The sequence below is a fragment of the Oncorhynchus kisutch genome, linkage group LG22, assembly GCF_002021735.2.
Source record: "Oncorhynchus kisutch isolate 150728-3 linkage group LG22, Okis_V2, whole genome shotgun sequence".
NCBI lineage: Eukaryota > Metazoa > Chordata > Actinopteri > Salmoniformes > Salmonidae > Oncorhynchus > Oncorhynchus kisutch.
The window spans coordinates 242,568-263,607 of record NC_034195.2 but is presented as its reverse complement, the minus strand read 5'-3'; the positions used below and the strand labels follow the sequence as shown (position 1 = coordinate 263,607).

The window sequence follows — 21,040 nt, the reverse complement described above, 5'->3', positions numbered from 1 at the left end:
TGATCTTCCTGTCCGGGTTGGCGCCCCCCCTTGGGTTGTGCCATGGCGGAAATCTTCATGGTCTATACTCGGCCTTGTCTCAGGATGGTAAGTTGGTGGTTGAAGGTGGGGGCTGTGCTTTGGCAAAGTGGATGGTGTTATATCCTGCCTGTTTGGCCCTGTCTGGGGGTATCGTCGGACGGGAACACAGTGTCTCCTGACCCCTCCTGTCTCAGCCTCCAGTATTTATGCTGCAGTAGTTTATGTGTCGGGGGGCTAGGGTCAGTCTGTTATATCTGGAGTATTTCTCCTGTCTTATCCGGTGTCCTGTGTGAATTTGAAGTATTCTCTCTTTCTTTCTTTCTTTCTTTCTTTCTCTCTCTCGGAGGACCTGAGCCCTAGGACCATGCCTCAGTACGACCTGGCCAGATGACACCTTGCTGTCCCCAGTCCACCTGGCCGTGCTGCTGCTCCAGTTTCAACTGTTCTGCTTGCGGCAATGGAACCTGACCTGTTCACCAGACGTGCTACCTGTCCCAGACTTGCTGTTTTCAACTCTCTAGAGACAACAGGAGCGGTAGAGATACTCTGAATGATCGGCTATGAAAACCCAACTGACATTTACTCCTGAGGTTGCACCCTCGACAACCACTGTGATTATTATTACTTGACCATGCTGGTCATCTATGCACATTTGAACTTCTTGGCCATGTTCTGTTATAATCTCCACCCGGCACAGCCAGAAGAGGACTGGCCACCCCTCATAGCCTGGTTCCTCTATAGTTTTCTTCCTAGGTTCTGGCCTTTCGAGGGAGTATTTCCTAGCCACCGTGCTTCTACACCTGCATTGCTTGCTGTTTGGGGTTTTAGGCTGGGCTTCTGTACAGCACTTTGTGACATCAGCTGATGTAAGAAGTGCTTTATAAATACATTTGATTTGATGTTTTACAGATCAATAAATGAATAGCTTTGTACCAAGAACCAATGGGAAACCAAAAACGTACCTTCCCACAACTTCCAAGGAACCAAATGTGCTATTTGCGTAGTAACTGTAATAGAATAGGCCTACATTTAGAGAGGAATCTACCCAACACTGCCTGAGAGTGAGTAGTAGGCTAAAACAAGAAAAACAAATGTAGCCTAAACAAATCATGCTGTAGATGATGATTTTTTATCTTGACAGGCTTTCCAAATAAAGAGAACTGAAATGTTGCAAACATATGAATGTACTTCATGGTGAATCTATTCCTTTAATGCAATCAAATATTCATAAATTCAATTGATCAAATATACTACTGTGTACTAGAGAATGCCTACAGGACTTCCTTATGATGATCCCTCGTTCAACATGATGTTCCATATACACATGGAATAGAAATGTAAGAAATACACAAATTGGCTTATAAAACAGCATTGCAACTGTGATATTATGCAAGATACAAAAACATATATACGATTTTTTATAAATCCTCCCCTCCCTTTGACACCGGATGTGGCTAGTTTCTTCTTTTTTTTCAACTGTACAAGCAGCAACACCTTGGCTCCATGGGATAGTGCATTGGCGCTACACAGACCAGCGATGGGAAAGAAAACTCGCACAGGAACAGGAGGGCGCAGAACAATACTGCAACTTTCCCCACCTCGAAGCGGGACAGGCGGTGGAAGAGAAGACGCTTTAGGTTCCGAAGGTAAAAACACCATCATATTATGTTTTAGTTTATGGTTGGTGGATGATTCGTACAAAATCGGGCCCATTTTTCTACTAATCAACACAAGAGAAACTAGCTAGCCTAACGTTAACTAATTGGCCTCGCTGGTGACGTAGCCTAGCTAGTTGTTCAAAATGTAGCTGGCTACGTTAGTTACCGATATTCCGGAAATATATGCATTGCTTGACTTGGTTACTATATTTAAATAACTGGTTTCTCTTTTCGAAACAAAGTATGCCAATGCTATTTATTTATGTTGGTGTTTTTCGGTTTCTAAATAGTGTTAGCCTAGCCAGCTAGCATGTTAGCATATTGGTGAAATAACGATTTGTAGTGGCGCGCGGCCTGTGTATTTCCCGAACAAACGCCGCGACACCAGCGAACTAGCTAGGCATATCAATGGTAACGTTAGCTTACTGTTGATTACGAGTTAATAGACTCACTCTACTGAGGCCTCTGGTCAATCCAGACTATATATATATATATATATATATATATTTTTTTTTTTCATTCACCTACTTTGACAATTGCATTGATGCCTTTTTCTGCAGACGAAGGTGATGGATACAGTTTTCTGAGAGAAGTAACAACCGAAATGAGGATCCCAGCAGTTAAGGCCACAGGTAAGATATAACTTGTGTGTAACTTTGTTAATGCACCCGTTTGTTTGCAAGCTTGTGTGAACTCGTGAACGACTGGGTTCAAACCTGGGTCTCCTGCCATGAGACTGTCATCCTGCCATGAGACTGTCATCCTGCCATGAGACAGTCATCCTGCCATGAGACAGTCATCCTGCCATGAGACAGTCATCCTGCCATGAGACTGTCATCCTGCCATGAGACTGTCATCCTGCCATGAGACTGTCATCCTGCCATGAGACTGTCATCCTGCCATGAGACTGTCATCCTGCCATGAGACTGTCATCCTGCCATGAGACTGTCATCCTGCCATGAGACTGTCATCCTGCCATGAGACTGTCATCCTGCCATGAGACTGTCATCCTGCCATGAGACTGTCATCCTGCTGAGCTCTAGCCAAGTAGCTATCTCAACTCCACAAGACCATGTCCATGGAGTTGAGCGCAAGTGTTTTTGGAGTGAACCTCTGACTCGAGTCGCTGTGCAGTCAATTTCAGAAATGTATATTCTTACACCCTTACCAAGTACCTATGTTTGTCATCTGTTGCGTGGTTATTCTTTGTTAGCTAAAATCCTTTCTTTTTAACAAAACGTTAATAAAATATAACTACCAACTGTTTCATTGTCGCTCTTGCTCTAATGGCAACTGAGCGTGAATGCATGTTCCGATTTAATCTCAGAGGAAACAGTCAGTGGCTTTATTTTATTACCATTTTATTAAAAGTTCTGGATTTCAGTAAACAAAGACACGCAACAGAGGACAAACATATATGTACAAGATAAGGTTGTAAGAATGAACCTTTTTTAACTATTGACTGCACTGTGAGTCAGAGGTTCACTCAATTCTCAGCTGCACTCAACTCTGCGGATATGGTATCGTGGAGTTGAGGTGTACTTGGCAAGCTGAGCTCAAGCCTATGCATTATCTGGGGGGGGGTAACACAAGATGTCTTCAGGTCTCAGGTTACTAATCACACACAAGCATGTTTGCCTACAAACAGTACATTACCTCACCAGTTTGTTGTGTTTCTTCCCAGAGGGTCTGTCCCTCCTGGGGGCCTATGAGGACAGTGATGAAGAAGAGGATACAGACTCACAGCCTTCTACCATCAAGACCCAACACAACCAGTCTGCAGACATACTCGCCAACTTCATGGCCGTCAGTATAAAAATGCTGTTTTTCTGTTAGTTTCATAGTCTTTTCTCAGTCGGCTGTGTTCCTACCTCAGTCAGTCAGTGATGTGATGAACTGTTTGTTTCCATTAAGCTGTGTCACTGACGTTGGTAGTGTAAATCCTTCTCTGCACACCACAGCCTTGAAATAGCTTCTCACAGAAGAAAATATACCTTAGGCCTTGACATCCTTTTAACTTTCAACCCATTGTTTTATGTTGTAAATTTTATAACCGGTACTTGGGAAATTCAAATTTATAACAAAAGAAATGGAAATACATCTTTCTTTTTCTACAATATTATGGTGATATCAGGGCTCTCTTCCTTGTTGTCTTAGAATGCTAAATACCTGCGATTGTCTCGTGTAGGCCTGTATTTCTCTGCTTTGTTCATGTCTTTAGACAGGTGGTGTCCTTCGACAACCTAATATAATCACCCCCCCCCCCAATAGGAAATTGATGCCATCACCACACAGCCGGGCTCAGAGGAACCCACAGGGGATCTGTCGGCCCCAGCCCCCACCCCACCACGTCCAGAACCCAAAGCCCAGCAACATGCCTTAGAGACTGGGACAGAGCTGGAGAGCACTGGGGCGGACTTTCAGTATGATACCCATACTTCACTCGCTGGAGGTGACTGTTTTTTTGTATTTCATAAACAGCATAAACTTACCTGAGAAGTAGCAGTTAGCCTAGCCATTGTTTGGGATTGTGACATGTTAAGTGTGTGTTTTTGAAGACTGGAGTTCCTTCCTTATTTGTGTTTCCTGTCCACCAGTTGGAGGATTGGAGATGGGTGACTGGCAGGAGGTGTGGGATGACAACACAGGTTGTTACTACTACTGGAACACTCAAACCAATGAGGTGGCTTGGCAGCTGCCTTACTACCTGGCCCACCAGGTGCAAGGCCTGCAGCAGTACGCAGACAGGTGAAGTGTAAAAATAGATGGTACTACATAATAATATACAAATATTAGTCATACACAAGTGGTTTTGTATTTTACAGCATGACTCTGAAATGTGTATTTTCTACTTGGAGTTGAAGATTTCACCTGTTTTCTATTTCATCCCCTGTAGCTCAACAGTCAATGGCAACGGAACTACACAGAGTGCAGGTTACCATGATGAACAACACTCCACTGCCGTCAGTACCCCGACGCCTAAGACAATAAAGAAGGTGAGTTATTTGTGCGCTGAATGATTTAGTTGTAATCCAAACATAGTACTCAACTATCCATTTGTGTGTGTCTAACTCTGTGTCTATCCTCTGACAGGAGGTGATGGAGAGCGTGGTTGCCCTGACCAGTGAAGATGAGGATCGTCATGGTGTGGCCGCCTCCCTCCTCGGTCCCCTCATCCCCGCAGAGGTGAAAGAAGCGGAAGAGAAGTGGAGGAAAAGGCTTGTAGGAGGGCTGGAGGAGAAGGAGAACAGTCTGGAGGATAGCTTGCCAGGGTCCCCCCCTCCTCCCCTGAATGTGCCAGACACCCCCACGCACCCCCTGAGAGACCAGCGCAGCAGGAACCAGTCTGTGGAAAACTCTGAGGAAGAGGAGACGGAAGAGGACACCATGGAGCTGGAGCTGGCTCTGGAGAGGAAAAAGGTCAGCTTAAGTCTTTATTCATCCATTATTAAACCAGGGATGTTGACATTGACATCTCTTTCAAGTGAGTTTATACACTGAGTGTACAAAACATTATGCTCCTTCCATGACATAGACTGACCAGATGAATCCAAGTTAAAGCTATGATGCCACCTGTTAAATCTACTTAATTTAATGTAGGTGGAGGGGACATGTAAATTATTTTAACTTGAGACATCGATTGTGTGCGTGTTCCATTTAGGGGGTGAATGGGCAAGACACAAGTTTTAAGTGCCTTTGAACGGGGTATGTAGTAGGTTTCGACTCACCATATTCTTATCGGCAGACTCAGTAGCCTCGGTTTTTCGGATGACTGCCTTGCCTGGTTCACCAATTACTTCACCAATTAGTTCAGTGTGTCAAATTGGAGGGCATGCTGTCCGGTCCTCTGGCAGTCTCTATGGGGGTGCCACTGGGTTCAATTCTCGGGCCGACTCTTTTCTCTGTATATATCAATGATGTTGCTCTTGCTGCGGGCGACTCCCTGATCCACCTCTACGCAGACGACACCATTCTATATACTTTTGGCCCGTCATTGGACACTGTGCTATCTAACCTCCAAACGAGCTTCAATGCCATACAACACTCCTTCCGTGGCCTCCAACTGCTCTTAAACGCTAGTAAAACCAAATGCATGCTTTTCAACCAATCGCTGCCTGCACCCGCATGCCCGACTAGCATCACCACCCTGGATGGTTCCGACCTTGAATATGTGGACATCTATAAGTACCTAGGTGTCTGGCTAGACTGCAAACTCTCCTTCCAGACTCGTATCAAACATCTCCAATCGAAAATCAAATCAAGAGTCGGCTTTCTATTCCGCAACAAAGCCTCCTTCACTCACGCTGCCAAGCTTACCCTAGTAAAACTGACTATCCTACCGATCCTCGACTTCGGCGATGTCATCTACAAAATGGCTTCCAACACTCTACTCAGCAAACTGGATGCAGTCTATCACAGTGCCATCCGTTTTGTCACTAAAGCACCTTATACCACCCACCACTGCGACTTGTATGCTCTAGTCGGCTGGCCCTCGCTACATATTCGTCGCCAGACCCACTGGCTCCAGGTCATCTACAAGTCCATGCTAGGTAAAGCTCCGCCTTATCTCAGTTCACTGGTCACGATGGCAACACCCATCCGTAGCACGCGCTCCAGCAGGTGTATCTCACTGATCATCCCTAAAGCCAACACCTCATTTGGCCGCCTTTCGTTCCAGTACTCTGCTGCCTGTGACTGGAACGGATTGCAAAAATCGCTGAAGTTGGAGACTTATCTCCCTCACCAACTTCAAACATCAGCTATCTGAGCAGCTAACCGATCGCTGCAGCTGTACATAGTCTATTGGTAAATAGCCCACCCATTTTCACCTACCTCATCCCCATACTGTTTTTATTTATTTACTTTTCTGCTCTTTTGCACACCAATATCTCTACCTGTACATGACCATCTGATCATTTATCACTCCAGTGTTAATCTGCAAAATTGTAATTATTCGCCTACCTCCTCATGCCTTTTGCACACACTGTATATAGACTCCCCCTTTTTTCTACTGTGTTATTGACTTGTTAATTGTTTACTCCATGTGTAACTCTGTGTTGTTGTCTGTTCACACTGCTATGCTTTATCTTGGCCAGGTCGCAGTTGCAAATGAGAACTTGTTCTCAACTAGCCTACCTGGTTAAATAAAGGTGAAATAAAAAATAAATAAAAAAAGGTGCCAGATGCAACGGTTTGAGTCAAGAACTGCAACGCTGCTGGGTTTTCACTCGGTGTCCCGTGTGTATCAAGTATGGTGGACATCCAGCCAACTTGACACAAATGTGGGAAGCATTGGAATCAACATGTCTAGTATCTCTGTGGACGCTTTTGAGACCTTGTAGAGTCCATGCCCTGACGAATTGAGGCTGTTCTGAGGGCAAAGGGGGGTTCAACTCAATATAATGAATTTGTCCTAAATGTTTTGTGCACTATGTATGTTGTGATTATTTTGAAAAGGTCAGACCAGAATGTTGACACAATTAAATACTTGCAGAATTAAGTGTACCTTTGGGAGTTATCCTGTTTCGGGATAGGGTGCAGCATTTTCACGTTTGAATGAAAATCGTGCCCAGAGTAAACTGCCTGCTACTCAGTTCCAGTTGCTAATATATGCATATTATTAGTAGATTTGCATAGAAAACACTCTGAAGTTTCTAAAACTGTTTGAATGATGTCTGTGAGTATAACAGAACTCATATGGCAGGCGAAAACCTGATAAAAATCCAACCCGGACGTGGGAAATCTGGGGTTTGTAGTTAAGTCGGTGGTCTGGCAGAGTGCCACGGGCTGGTCACACGCGTTCACGTGAGTTAGCTTGAGTTCCATTGCATTTCTGAAGACAAAGGAATTCGCTGGTTGGAACATCATAAATCTTCAATAATAAAAACACCCTAAAGATTGATTCTATACTTCGTTTGACATGTTTCTACGAACTATAATAACTTTTTTGACTTTTCGTCTGAACTAAGCAATTGAGCATAAATTATGGACTTTACTGAACAAATCAAACATTTTATTGTGGAACTTGAATTCCTGGGAGTGCATTCTGATGAGGATCATCAAAGGTAAGTGAATATTTATAATGCTATTTCTGACTTCTTTTGACTCCATGGTGGATATCTGTATGGGTTGATTTGTTGTCTGAGCGCCGTACTCCGATTTATTGCATGGTTTGCTTTTTCCGTAAAGTTTTTTTGGAATCTGACACAGCAGTTGCATTAAGGAGATGTACATCTCTAATTCTGTGCTTAACACTTGTATCTTATATTAAAGTTTGACTATTTCTGTAAATTGATGTGGCTCTCTGCAAAATCACCGGATGTTTTGGAAGCAAAACATTACTGAACGTAACGCGCCAATGTAAACTGAGATTTTTGGATATAAATATGCACTTTATCGAACAAAACATGCATGTATTGTGTAACATGAAGTCCTAGGAGTGTCATCTGATGAAGATCATCAAAGGTTAGTGATTTTATCTATTTCTGCCTTTTGTGACTCCTCTCTTTGGCTTGAAAATGGCTGTGTGTTTTTGTGACTAGGCTCTGACCTAACATAATCATATGTTGTGCTTTTGCTGTAAAGCCTTTTTGAAATCGGACACGATGGGTAGATTAACAAGAAGTTTCTTTCATTTGGTGTATTGCACTTGTTAATGTATGAAAGTTTCATATTTCAAAGAAATATTTTTGAATTTCGAGTGCTGCCTTTTCAGCGGAATGTTGTTGAGGCTAGCGAAACCCCTAGCCATAAGAGGTTATCGTTTACAATGACTCGAACATGAACATTTTATCTTTTTGTTATTCTGCCCCCTAGGCTGAGTTACGGGCATTGGAGGAGGGTGATGGCAGTGCGGGGGGCTCCAGCCCCTGTTCTGAGGCAAGTCAGGAGGCCCCCGAGCCCTGTAGCCTGCTCCTGAAGAAGGCCAAGTGGAAGACGGCCTTCCTTAGAGCAGCCAGCCCCGACTCAAACAGCAGGGGCTCAGATACACGGGAAGACCCCGACACAAGTGAGTGTCTGGAGAACAGTTAGGGTGCGATCTGGTCCGGATATACAAATTCTTGTCAGTTTATCATTCAATTTTTCTGATGTGGTTCATCCTAAAATGTAAACACTTCTCAAGGTCTTCTGATATGCTGCATAGACCAATTGTCATACAAATGTAATGTGTAGGCGTCATCTTAATACTAGTCCTCTTGTGTGTCTTGCAGCACATTCCAAAGTCCCAGAGAAGGCCGGAGAAGAGCAGGAGAAGGAGACCGGGGACAGAACGTTAACCAACGTGCCACCAAAAGAGGAGGTGGAAACTCCGGAGCTCAGGGTATGGAACCTTTTTAACTACTCCCACACCGATTTTTAACTCTCAGTAGTAGAGCCTGAGCAGGAAAAATCCAGAGTGATAAAATAACTGGTGGATAACATTTTAAAATTATTGTTGTCTTTTGAATGATCAGTTTCAGATCGGAGAACTTGCCAACACCTTAACCAGCAAGATGGAGTTCTTAGGGATCAACAAGAAAACCATCTCTAACTTCCAGCTGCTTCTGTTACAAACTGAGGTGAGATGACCATGACCTGTTTATTATAGCTTACCTCCAGTCACAGTGAAAGCCTATATCTTTAGGTCCAGATTAGATTATTCTGGCCTAGAAACCACACTAGTTAGCTAGCTGCATGACTCTCAATGGTGAGAACTTTCACAGACCTTTCAGATTGTGTTTACTAGTCACATTTGCAGGTGTGATTGCAGGGTACAACCTTTGAGCACCAACATGCAGGACTAAGTCAAATAAAATAATACAAATTGTAATAAAAAAACAAGAATATACTGTAAATAGAAAAAGCTCCTATTTATATAACAATCTGTACTGAATGACGGCAATTGATCATTCTGATGGGCGATGTTTATTATTATTTTAAATTAATGTTATAACATTATAGAAAATAAATGTACATGCCTAACCGTCATTGTTCCCCCTACCCCCATGCTTCTCTCAGACGCGGATCGCTGACTGGCGGGAAGGGGCTCTGAACGGGATCTATCTCCGCCGTAGGCTGCAGGAAGCCGCCGAGCACATAAAACATTACGAACTTAACGCCGCCCCTAAAGGCTGGTCCTGCCACTGGGACAGGTACGCGCTCCTTACCTTTAACATCTCTTAAACACCCCCCACCTCCCCAAACCCAGTGTGACCACGACCCCCTCAGAGCTGGGGTTGCCATCTATTTAACCTGATATGAGGGAGATCTTAACCAGTCCCAGTGGATAAAATGAAACCGAGACAGACCCTCAAGGTTTCTGTGATGCAATGCTGGCACTGTCAGTGGTGATATGGGAGCAGCCATACAGGCCAGCTTGATCCCCTAACACTATACCACCAGATGCGGATACGGGATCCCTGTCCTGTCCACCCATAGCCCAGACTCTGGCTCTTGTCTTTGGGGGCCCTCTGTAGACTGTTTGGGAGGTCCAGTCAGTGGAACGGGGGTACGTAGCTAGGAAGGTGGTTGTGTGCACTTTACAGGACTACAGCCCCCAGAATGCATTGCTGGGCGAAATGAGTGACAGATTGAAGCCCCGGAAACGAGGAGTGTCAAAAACATCAGTTAAAGCGAAGACGGAGCGTTGACGAGGACCCAGCAGGTCAGACCAACTCTATTTCATATGTTTCCTGTTTTTACTTTTTTATTCCTTGATTGACTGAATGTATAGATAGTTCTGATGTAAAAAAAAAAAAATTTAAAAAGTTGTTGAATTGATGACTGTCTCTTTTGCATCTATCTCTGTATGTTGTCATAACAACCATTATGTGGACCATTATTCTGAACGTCTGAACACTGCTTTGACGATCAACTTTGCAGGACCCGAGCTGATAGGTTTTGGTTTGTTAATTTGGTTTTAAGAAAGTTAGTGGGTTCACCATCAATGTCCCCCATCATGATCCAATCTGGCTCTTCTCCTGGATGGCTAACCTGGCTGTCCAGCCCAACATTCCCCCTCTCCTCCCCCCCAACGGGGCATTGTCCCCCCCCCCCTCAGGGTATACTGCGACTCAGCTAGTTATAAGGACAGCTGTTGAGACTCTGCCTTGTATCTCTGTTCTCCCTCCTAGAGAGCACAGGAGGTATTTCTATACCAATGACCGCACCAATGCCTCCCAGTGGGACTTCCCAGCTGAGGAGGAAGAGGAGGAGGAGGAGGAGGAGGAAGGACCAGAAACCACGTTGTCCATACAGGGGGAACCCAAACCCCCACCCGTACCCGCTGGTGGGCTCGCAGTTGCAGGTCAGTTCTCAAGACCCCTCACCATTCTTTTAAAATTCCCTTATTTTCTCCTGAGTGACAGCCTCTATCTTTAGGTCCAGATTTATCGCTTGGCCTTGAAACCACGCTAGTTGTGTAGTTGCATGACTTGAACTTTCGCAGACCTGTACTGAAGGAGGGATGCATAGAGCATTAGGCTTAGTAACTAACAAGCAGGTCTTGCGCTATGGAACCTGCCACGGTCATATGTTACTAAAAAGTCAGTATTTGGTGAACCTTACTCACTTTTCCCCTCTGGCAAAGAAAATGGGTACATTTTTATACATTTTCTATCATATTGCAGGAGCTTCAGTCTTCTCACCCGTCGTCCCCCCTCAGCCTAGCCTTCCCTCCTGTTGGTCTATGCCTCAGCCCCCACTTCCCCCTGACCAGCCCCCTCCCCCGTCCGACATCCCCCTGCCCCCCCCTCCACCCCCGGAGTCGCCTCCCCCGCCCCCTCCTCCTCCCCTGGAGGATGATGGTGAGATAGAGGAGGTAGAGATGGAGGATGATGACTGTGAGCCTCCAGCACCAGGAACAGAGCCTCCCCTCCCCCTGGGTGTCGGCAGCATGAAGGTATGGGACCGTTCTACACATCCAGACCTCAAGTCTCATCTCAGTAGGCTTGTGAATAGACTAACCAAGCACACTTTCTAGATGACAGCCTAGTCCAGCAGTTGTCAAGTGCCAGTCAGTGGGCCTGCTGGTTTTTATGTTAACATGACTCTCAATGATAACTTTCACAGACCTGTACTGAATTACTGTGATTTGTTGTTGATGGGAGATGTGCATAGCGAGCATTTTGTTGGACATAAGCTGGCAGTAAAAGCGTATGCTAATCTTTTTGTCTTCACTCAGGTTGTGGAGTCTACAGCTTCCCTGGGTAAGGGTCAGAAACGCAAAGCTTCAGGAGCAGGTCAGCTGACCAAGGCAGTAACAATCGGCAGCAGTGCCATCCTCTATACACAGATCACTGCCACGGCAGGTAAAAAGCTATATCATCGAGTCGGTGTGCCGGCTGGTTTTTTCACGAAAACATGATTCTTTAAAGTAGTAGGACTCTCAATGATGACAACTTTCACAGACCTGTACTGAATTACTGAGATTGAATGATTTTTCTGATTGGAGATGTATGGCCCTAGTGTATCTCTGTATAGGTGTTTGGCTGTTTAATTGCAAACCATGAAGTTTTGTGTGTGCCTTTCTGTGTCCTCAGCCCCTGTGATGTCAGGAGCTGCCTACTGGGGAGTGTCTGCGGTAGCTGCACCTCCACTGCCTTCTGAACCTGCGGCCCCACCTCTCCCACCTCCCCCTACTCGCCCCCCGCTACCCCCCACTCAGCCCCCCTCTACCCTGGACCCCACAGGGCTTAAAACACTGCCCACGGACAAGACCAAGAAACTGAAGAAGGATAAGGTTGGGCGTCTTTGACTTATACAATGGCATCTGTTCTATGCATTGATAAGGAGAAAGGATGGTACAAGATTGGCACCGTCTAATTCGATGTAATAACTATTTAAATTGAAAGATTTCTCCTAGTTGTATCGAACCACAGTGACGCTCTTAAATGACAATCCCCCATTGTCTCCTTTATTCCCCTTCCCCACATCCCTGGTTGCTGTGTCCAGTCGAAGAAGAGCAAGACGAAGATGCCGTCCCTGGTGAAGAAGTGGCAGAGCATCCAGAAGGAACTGGACGAGGAGGAGAAGTCTAGTTCCAGTGATGAGGACAGGGACCAGCTCAACAAGAGGGGCATCGAGGAGTGGAAACAGCAGCAGCTACTCACGTAAGTGGTTCCCCTGAACTACTGTGATTCCAAGCAATTTTTCTGACGAGGACAACTATCTATCAATCTTACTAATAAAGCCCTTTTTTACATCAGCCGATGTCAGTGTTAAACATAAACCCAGCTTAAAACACCAAACAGCAAGCAATGCAGATGTAGAAGCACAGTGGCTAGGAAAAACTCCCAAGGAAGAAACCGAGAGGAACCAGGCTCTGAGGAGTGGCCAGTCCTCTTCTGGCTGTGCCGGGTGGAGATTACAGTACAAGATGTTCAAATGTTCATTGATGACCAGCAGGGTATAATAATAATCACAGTAGTTGTTGAGGCTGCAGCAAGTCGGCACCTCAGGAGTAAATGTCAGTTGGCTTTTCATAGCCAGTGCGGTAGAGAATGTCAAACGTACTTTTTGTATATTTTAACAACTTCTAATATGTTTTTTTGTGAAAATAATCTTTCTTACTACCTTTATCTTTTGGGTTGCAGGGGAAAAGCTGGAAAGAACGCAAACTTTGAGGCGCTACCTGATGACTGGCGAGAGAGGCTGTTGAAGAAGAGGAAGATGATGAAGAGCACGTAACACGCACACTCCTCTCCCTGCCTCCACATATATGCGTGTGTGTGTGCACACGCCATCCTCCCCTAAACCCTTACTGAGAAGAATCAGTGGACTGTGCACTTTTTACGCTTTCACTGTCATTTTGAAACGGTTTGAAAAGCCCCTCATATCTTGGATGAATACATTGGATGGGTTTGAATGTTCTTTTTTTTATTCGCTGTAATACCCACTATTGTTTTTACATGTTACCTTGGAGACTCCCCCTACCAAGCCTCCCTCTCTGCTTGACCTGTTTTAAAGCATAAATTCAGTTTTCTGTGAAATGTTTGGGAATGCTGGAGTTTCTAAACCTTTGTTTATAGTGGAGATCAACTCTTTATATGTAGTTGTGATTTGACCTCCCCCATGTCTTTTGCCCATTTTCATAAACTGTGATCAATGACACCTTCCTAATAACTCTGGTCCATATTCAGTTTTTAATGTTGCTGTATCACCCTCTGCTGTTACTCTAAAGTATCCAGGCAGGGCAGAAGACTGCTGGATGCTTCAACTATAGTGACTGACAGTACTTTTAGTTTATTCATGGTATACCCTCAACATATCCTGTCAGAGTTTTCTTGTTGTCTGACTAAAGATATGGTCTTTAAACCGTGTATACAAGTGCGTTTTCACATGGTCCAATAGTGGAAACCGCTTCATTGCAGACTTTCTCTGCACAAATTTGAAGTAAAGCCAGTAGGTGAAATGACCAAACAACCCATTTCCCAGCCCACTATTTTTTGTCTTGTCTTTTCCCTTTGTCCAGAGTTGACAAATACATGATGACATGCCAATAATAAAAATATGTGCCAATTGATTTATCATATTATACCATTTGCAGAAATATATTTTCAATTTGTGCTGAAAGGCAAGTATAGTTTGGTGGCAAGGACAGCGTCCTGTTTTTTTGGGGAGCAGTTTTCAGTTGTGTACATTACATATGTCTTAGTAAAAACGCCCTTGATGTTTATGATATGGTGGTGGGGAGGGAATGCAACAATATTGTTTGGGGGAAAAATATGGGGTCAATTTCACGCCTTAAGTATTGAATTCAAAACAAAATAAATCGTAAACATCAGAAATAAAGATGGAAATGTGAAGAATGAGAGAAGTGATGGATGTTGAGAGAATTGTTTGTAGATTTGTAAACAAAAGGAGCAAAACTAATTTAAAAGCAGAACAAATTATTTGGAAACTAATTTACAAATAGTCTTTCATTTGAACTTTTGAAACAACCAACCCTATTGAATCCATTTCGCTCTTGCCTGCAGTTACTACCTTTGGTTAGTTGCCTTGGATCTTTGCTTTCACTGCCAGTATTTTTTTGATTGCGGATTTAGTTGGTTTTACTTTGTCCTACTCAGTTGTGTAATTTTATGATTTCATGTCTATAGACTGTTTAGTGAGGAGCTAAACCGGAAATTGCTTCTGCTACATTTTTCAAGTACCATCCCTGAGGTGACTAATACAAGAAATTGACAGTCATTTTCAGCGATCTATATAACCGGTCTAGTTTCCTGATCATATTGGAGCTCCCTCCTGTGTTGCTCTGGATGTCTTAGTCTAACGTCTGTAACTAGATGCTTAAAAACCTGTAGAATGCGAGTAGTTACTCAATATTTTTCTGTTGTTCAAGGCTCAAACTCCTATGGGTCCATTCGGCAAAACCACTCCCACCATCACTGACCGAAGTTGCAGCCATTGTGTCCTTTCATAATAGTCTATTTTTTGTATTTAATTACTTTTTAGTAGTTCCAATAAGCCTCCAGTGTTGTTGTTTGCTTGAACAGTCACTGAGGCTGTATTTAACGTTAAACGATAGTTATTTCAGATGCAGCAGGTTTAGATACTTTGCTAACTAGCATTGATAGCTTAGCACCAACGATACAGGCAGAGAGACTAGGATTCCTGTATATTTTTCCTGTAAATGTTATTCTTCAAACAGGTTTAATGTTCCATCAGAATTTCTGAACCAAGAGGCGCAACATCACAAGACTTTCTTGAACGCTTACGAAACAAACCAAGCAGACCAGGGCGGGGTTTGACAAGTGAAAAATTCTTGCATTGGTTGTTAATTTTGTCAATCTAAAGGCACAACCCGAATTCGAGCCAATAATAAGTAGTTGAGCATGTTACTCCACAACCTTGTGAAAATGACGTTTTTATTTTAGTCAAAAACAACTTTATCGAAGGAGTGCCTTTTGATTTGACAGCCTGCGATTTGAGATTCTTGGATCCAACGGCCGTGTCTTTGTGAGACGCAGAGTAGGTGAACGGATGATTTCTGCATGTGTGATTTCCACAGTGAAGCATGGAGGAGGAGGTGTGATGGTGCTTTGCTTTATTTAGAATTCAAGGCACACTTAACCAGCATGGCTACCACAGCATTCTGCAGCGATTCGCCAGCCCATCTGGTTTGTGTTTAGTGTTGGTGTCATTTGTTTTTCAACAGGACAATAACCTAACCCACCTCCAGGCTGTGTAAGGGCTATTTGACCAAGATGAGTGATGGAGTGATGCACCAGATGACCTGGCCTCAACCCAATTAAGATGGTTTGAGATTAATTGGACCACAGAGTGAAGGAAAAGCAGCCAACAATTGCTCAGCATGTGTAGGAACTCTTTAAAGAAAAATTGGAAAAGCAGTCCAGGTGAAGCTGGCTCATGCCAAGAGTGTGCAAAGCTGTTATCATGGCAAAGGGTGGCTACTTTGAAGAATCTCAAATATAAAATATATTTGGATTTGTTTAACACTTTTTTGGTTACTACATGATTCCATATGTGTTTCATAGTTCTGATGTCTTCACTATTCTACAATGTAGAAAATAGTAAAAAATAAAGAAAAACCCTTGAAGGTGTGGGTGCATCCAAACTTCTGAATGGTACTATATAGCTTACACCAAAGGGTAAAAGCTATATATTTTGAGCTTAATAGTGCATCTCAGCATCTGTGGTCTAAGATTTATGCTTAATGATGTGGACTGCAAATTACATCATGATGGAAGTAGGCCTGGGCTCACAGAAATAAGAATGAATAGAATGGGCTTGGAACTCTAACCCTGGAAATTGACTGGTAACTTCATGGGTACACTCCCAATGGCTGCCTGGTATTGTGACGCAATAATTTCAATGTTTTTTTGGAATTTCTATTCATTCTTATTTATAAGCCAGTTTAATATTCAGTAGCGTTCAAGCTTTGGCAACCTCAGATGAAGTACGATGTTTTACCGGCTCATTTTGGAGAACGAATTAGGCCTGTAGCATGGACGGCGACGAGGCCCGAAAAGTAAGTCCATTTCTATCGCTATAGGCCTACCTTGAAATTATTGACTGTAGACAGTTTTTGTATTGATTACACTGATAAATGTATGGAAACGGGTGCATGTCTGAGGTTATGTGTAAATCCCCTGTCGACAGCATGGAGTCTATAAAATGGATCGATTTGGCTTAGATCATTGTGTGTTAGGAATTGCCATCTAATCAGACCCGTATGCCCAAGGCCGCTCACGCACACCCGGCGCAAGGAAACATTTACTAAGCGGGCAGTCGAAATCGATGAGGGAGCACATTTTGGGGGGGGGGGCTCTTGCATTGGAATTATATTGAATTCTGCTTATATCACAAACATAAAGTTCAAATGCTGAGACTCAGAGATCATTGAGTGCATTTGAAGTAAGGTAGGTTGGTGCAAAATCTGTAGTATTTCCGCTGCGTATCAGCACCATGGACAGTGCCCTACACACTAAAGCAAGGCCGTTTGGTAATGAATATAGGCTACATGATAGATAGGGTAATTCACTTATTACAAACAGCCTATGTGAATGCAGCTGTACAAAATAATACAAAAGAAAATACTGAAAGTAGCCTAGTAGCCTAGTTATTCATGCATGCAAACAAAAATAGGCTACTGAAAAGCAGTTTGGCTTGGAATAGCCTACTGACACAACTGTGAATGCAACGAATAAACGTGAACAGCGGTACCAAGTAGTATGACTAGTAAACTAAATGTAAGATTGATAAAGATATGACACAATCTACAATATTTTAAGGCTAGTTACATTAACAGTAAACGAATGCAGCAAACAAAAGGCAAACAACCAAGTCTACAGCCTGCTACAGTGAGATGCAGCCATGCACAGCTGTCTTGCCAAAACAACAGGCCCGCTTCAAACATGGAAAGTCGTGCTGCTCAGGGGTTCAGCAACACGTTGTGATATGATACAATACACTTCTGTGGATCAAATTAGACCCACATAATCAATTAAGCAATGCCAGCCTACCATAAATAGGTTTCCAATATGTACTATTCCATTTACAACAAGTATTCACACCCCTTGACTTTTTCCACATTTTGTTGTGTTACAGCCTGAATATAACATTTATTAAATTGAGTTTTTGTGCCACTGATCTTCACATAATACCCCATAATGTAAAAGTGGAATTAATTTTTTTAGACATTTTTACTAATTAATAATCAATTAAAAGCTGAAATATCTTGAGTCAAAAAGTATTCAACCCCTTTGTTATGGCAAGCATTGGCTGACTGGGACAAAAATTCAGCCCTGGCAATTTAGCAACACATCATACCTTAGTGGTAATCACTATTACATATTATGGAATTGGCATTACATTTGTGTGTCTCTTTCTGTTTTCTTCCTATCGCCACTGCACCTCAATGCCTATACTGACCCAGCAACATTTTAGTTGTGAATGAATAAACAAATGTATTAGATAAAGAAGAAGAAATACTGAATAAATGCCTAATAGGTCACCATTGGCTCATAATACCTTATATTTATTTGGCTAATTAGTGCCTGGCTATGATCAAATGAAAATATATTGGTCACATTCCCAGAATACAGGACGTAAATGTTGCAGCGAAATGCTTACTCACAGGCTCTCCTCAACAATGCAACACACACACACACACACACACAGACATAAATACAACCAAGTAATAGAAACATATTTTAAAAAGGAGGAAGGGTAGTAGGAATATTTACACAATACACTATGAATATACTATGAGTATACTATGAATATACTATGAATACTACAGAACATGCTGGGATGGAAAGGTAAAGAAAGAAGATACCTAGTCAGTTGCACAACTGAATGCATTCAACTGAAATGTGTCTCCTGCATTTAACTCAACCCCTCTGAATCAGAGAGGTGCAGTGGGGTGTTTCGTAGTAAGGATGACTGGCTACTATTTGGAACTTTGTGAGGTTAGCTTTCTGGTGCCTAGAAACGCTGAGGCATCACCCAAGTGGGTGCTACCCAGAGTGGAAGAGAAATCCAGTGGCTATAAGACTCAGGCTGGTTCCCAGACTTGCCCTCTACAAGATCATCAGCAAACTCCATCACCATCATCTACCATTCTCTGACCAGCTCTCTCCGCTCAAGCCATGAACGGACCCTCCATCTTCGGAGGATGCAGCTTTCAAAGACTTGGCCTCTATTGGTTGACCTGTCCTGATATATTGCTTGTTTGTTTTTTGTTGTTGAAGCGCTTTGAGAATCTATGAAAAGCGCTACAGAAATGCCATATATTATTATTATTACTACTACTAGTATTATAATCAATACTATTACTACTATTATTACTATAATTATAATTATTACTATTGTTATTATTACTATTTTTATGATGATTATTTCTATTATAACTATTATTATTCTGATTATTATTACTATTATTATTACTATTATTACTGTTGTTATTATTCCTACTCTTATTATTATTACTATTATTACTGTTGTTATTATTCCTACTATTATTATTATTCCTATTATTACTGTTGTTATTATTCCTACTCTTATTATTATTACTATTATTACTACTATTATTATTACGGACTCTGCATGGTCAATCTGAATTCTGCATTGGCCGCAGAAGTCAGAGCATTCATGCTTCTTGCGCTTCGCGGATGTCAGGGATCCCGCCGGAACTTTCATTACGCCCACCTGTCCCCTATTCCCACTGATTAGGACTTGTATAAGTGTGCCCTTTGGTTTACAATGGACTTTTGATTATTATTACAATGTCCGTTGGTGCGCGTGAGTACCTGTGCTGTGTGTTTTGGGCTTTCGTGCGCTTATGGATTGCGCAGATGATTACGGGTCTCGTCCCGTGTGTTAATCATATGATGAAGGGTAATACAAATGATAAAAATGACCATGAGTTTGCTAATAAAAACATTTTATTTGTATTTTTCAAATAACATTTTTGATTGAATAAATAACAGATTTAAGATGACATTTTAAACATATTCACATGTTCATATTCACAAGAGGACCCAAATGACATTTAGCCACAATTGATAAAACGCTGAATCGTTACATTTCATTTTTAAGTAACATTTCATTTTTAAGTAAAACTTCTTCAGTGCTCTTCCATATCACTCCTCATCCTCAGTAATGCTGTTCACAGCCAAGTCATTCCAGAACTGCCTTCGATTTGCAGGAGGCATCAGAGGACACATCTTGGTGATTATGTCCATCTTCTTGGACTCTTCTGTCCCTTTATCCTGTATACGTAGTGTCGAGGGTGTCTCTTGAGTGACTTTCTTCATGATGAAGTCAAACTCTGTGAAGTCCTTTTCTTCATGGGAGACTTTGTAGAAGAGGCTCCTGGATCCACTCCTCAATTGGATCTCTGCCAGCTTTGGCGCTGTTGCCTTCTTCAGTTTGATGATGGAATGGCCAGCTTTCCATGCCAGGATGTTTTCCTTTTTTATTCCGGCCACCTCCACCTTGCCTGCATTGGAAGTAGTGACCACATGGAGGAAGTCCCCGAAGTCGTACAGAAACAACCTGCTGCGTCGACTGTAAGCACCAACTGTAACATTTTTCTTAGATTGCTGTGCCACCGTGTGGAAGATCCATGTCCTCTTCTCCTTATAATTAATCTCCCATTAATTTTCCCATATTTCCTTTCGCCTAAATATTCTGAGTACATTGCCTCTTGCATTTGGGACCACATGGCTTACCCATTGGTGGAATCTTGGATTTCTTATTTGATAGGTGTTCTGGAGTTGTGTCCACGGGCTCAGCTGCCACTTGTGCTGGAACATCCAACTCTAAAGGTGGATGATAATCTTCATCATCATCATCATTGACAATTTATTTATCTTCTGATAGTCTGATGTCTAATGAGTCAGAGACCACCCACTGGTTCTCTATTTCTTCAAATAGTGTTGACACTGTGACTTCAGTTAAAGGGGGTAGATCAGGAATCTTTGTTGAAATGTGGCCCTCAAAATCAACTGAAATAAATAGAGCAAAGAATCAGGGACATGCATCCTAATGATTCTAATCTGTCATGGATGATAATAATTAAAAGTGACATTTTCTGGTGAGCAAACATATGATCGTAATCCATTCATGTTATTCTTTAATATAGGATATAATCAATGTTGATTTGATCTTGTGCAAACATTATCTTATTAATTTTCACTGTCAAAAGTCAGTTCATCTATTAATGTCACGACTTCCGCCGAAGTTGGCTCTCCTGCCTGTTCGGGCGGTGCTCGGCGGTCTTCGTCACCGTCCTACGAGCCACTACCGATCCCTTTTTCGTTTGTCTGTTGGTTTTGTCTTATTAGTTTCACCTGTGTGTATTTTAGTTTAATTACGTCCTTATATGTAGTAGGTTGTCCCGCCCTTGTTTTGTG

The 21,040-nt window shown here is 42.7% G+C and overlaps 1 protein-coding gene across 1 annotated transcript; it reads left to right on the top strand.

Moving 5' to 3' along the window:
• The first annotated feature begins 1,472 nt into the window (after window positions 1–1,472).
• Window positions 1,473–14,470, top strand: LOC109867626 (formin-binding protein 4). Its single transcript, XM_031801636.1, has 17 exons — window positions 1,473–1,667; window positions 2,240–2,311; window positions 3,364–3,485; window positions 3,951–4,131; window positions 4,277–4,427; window positions 4,576–4,675; window positions 4,773–5,099; window positions 8,496–8,688; window positions 8,891–9,000; window positions 9,134–9,238; window positions 9,678–9,811; window positions 10,793–10,965; window positions 11,288–11,559; window positions 11,842–11,968; window positions 12,200–12,399; window positions 12,612–12,769; window positions 13,253–14,470. The coding sequence occupies exons 1-17, from the start codon at window positions 1,559–1,561 to the stop codon at window positions 13,344–13,346; spliced, it is 2,628 nt and encodes an 875-aa protein (XP_031657496.1). The 5' UTR covers window positions 1,473–1,558; the 3' UTR covers window positions 13,347–14,470.
• The last annotated feature ends 6,570 nt before the right edge of the window (window positions 14,471–21,040 follow it).

Bases quoted from the DNA above. Each gene is read 5' to 3' on its own strand.
- LOC109867626 (XM_031801636.1), top strand. From the start codon at position 1,559: ATGGGAAAGAAAACTCGCACAGGAACAGGAGGGCGCAGAACAATACTG. The intron at 8,689-8,890 runs GTGAGTGTCTGG...TGTGTCTTGCAG, and splicing joins ACGGGAAGACCCCGACACAA to CACATTCCAAAGTCCCAGAG. The intron at 9,239-9,677 runs GTGAGATGACCA...TGCTTCTCTCAG, and splicing joins TGCTTCTGTTACAAACTGAG to ACGCGGATCGCTGACTGGCG.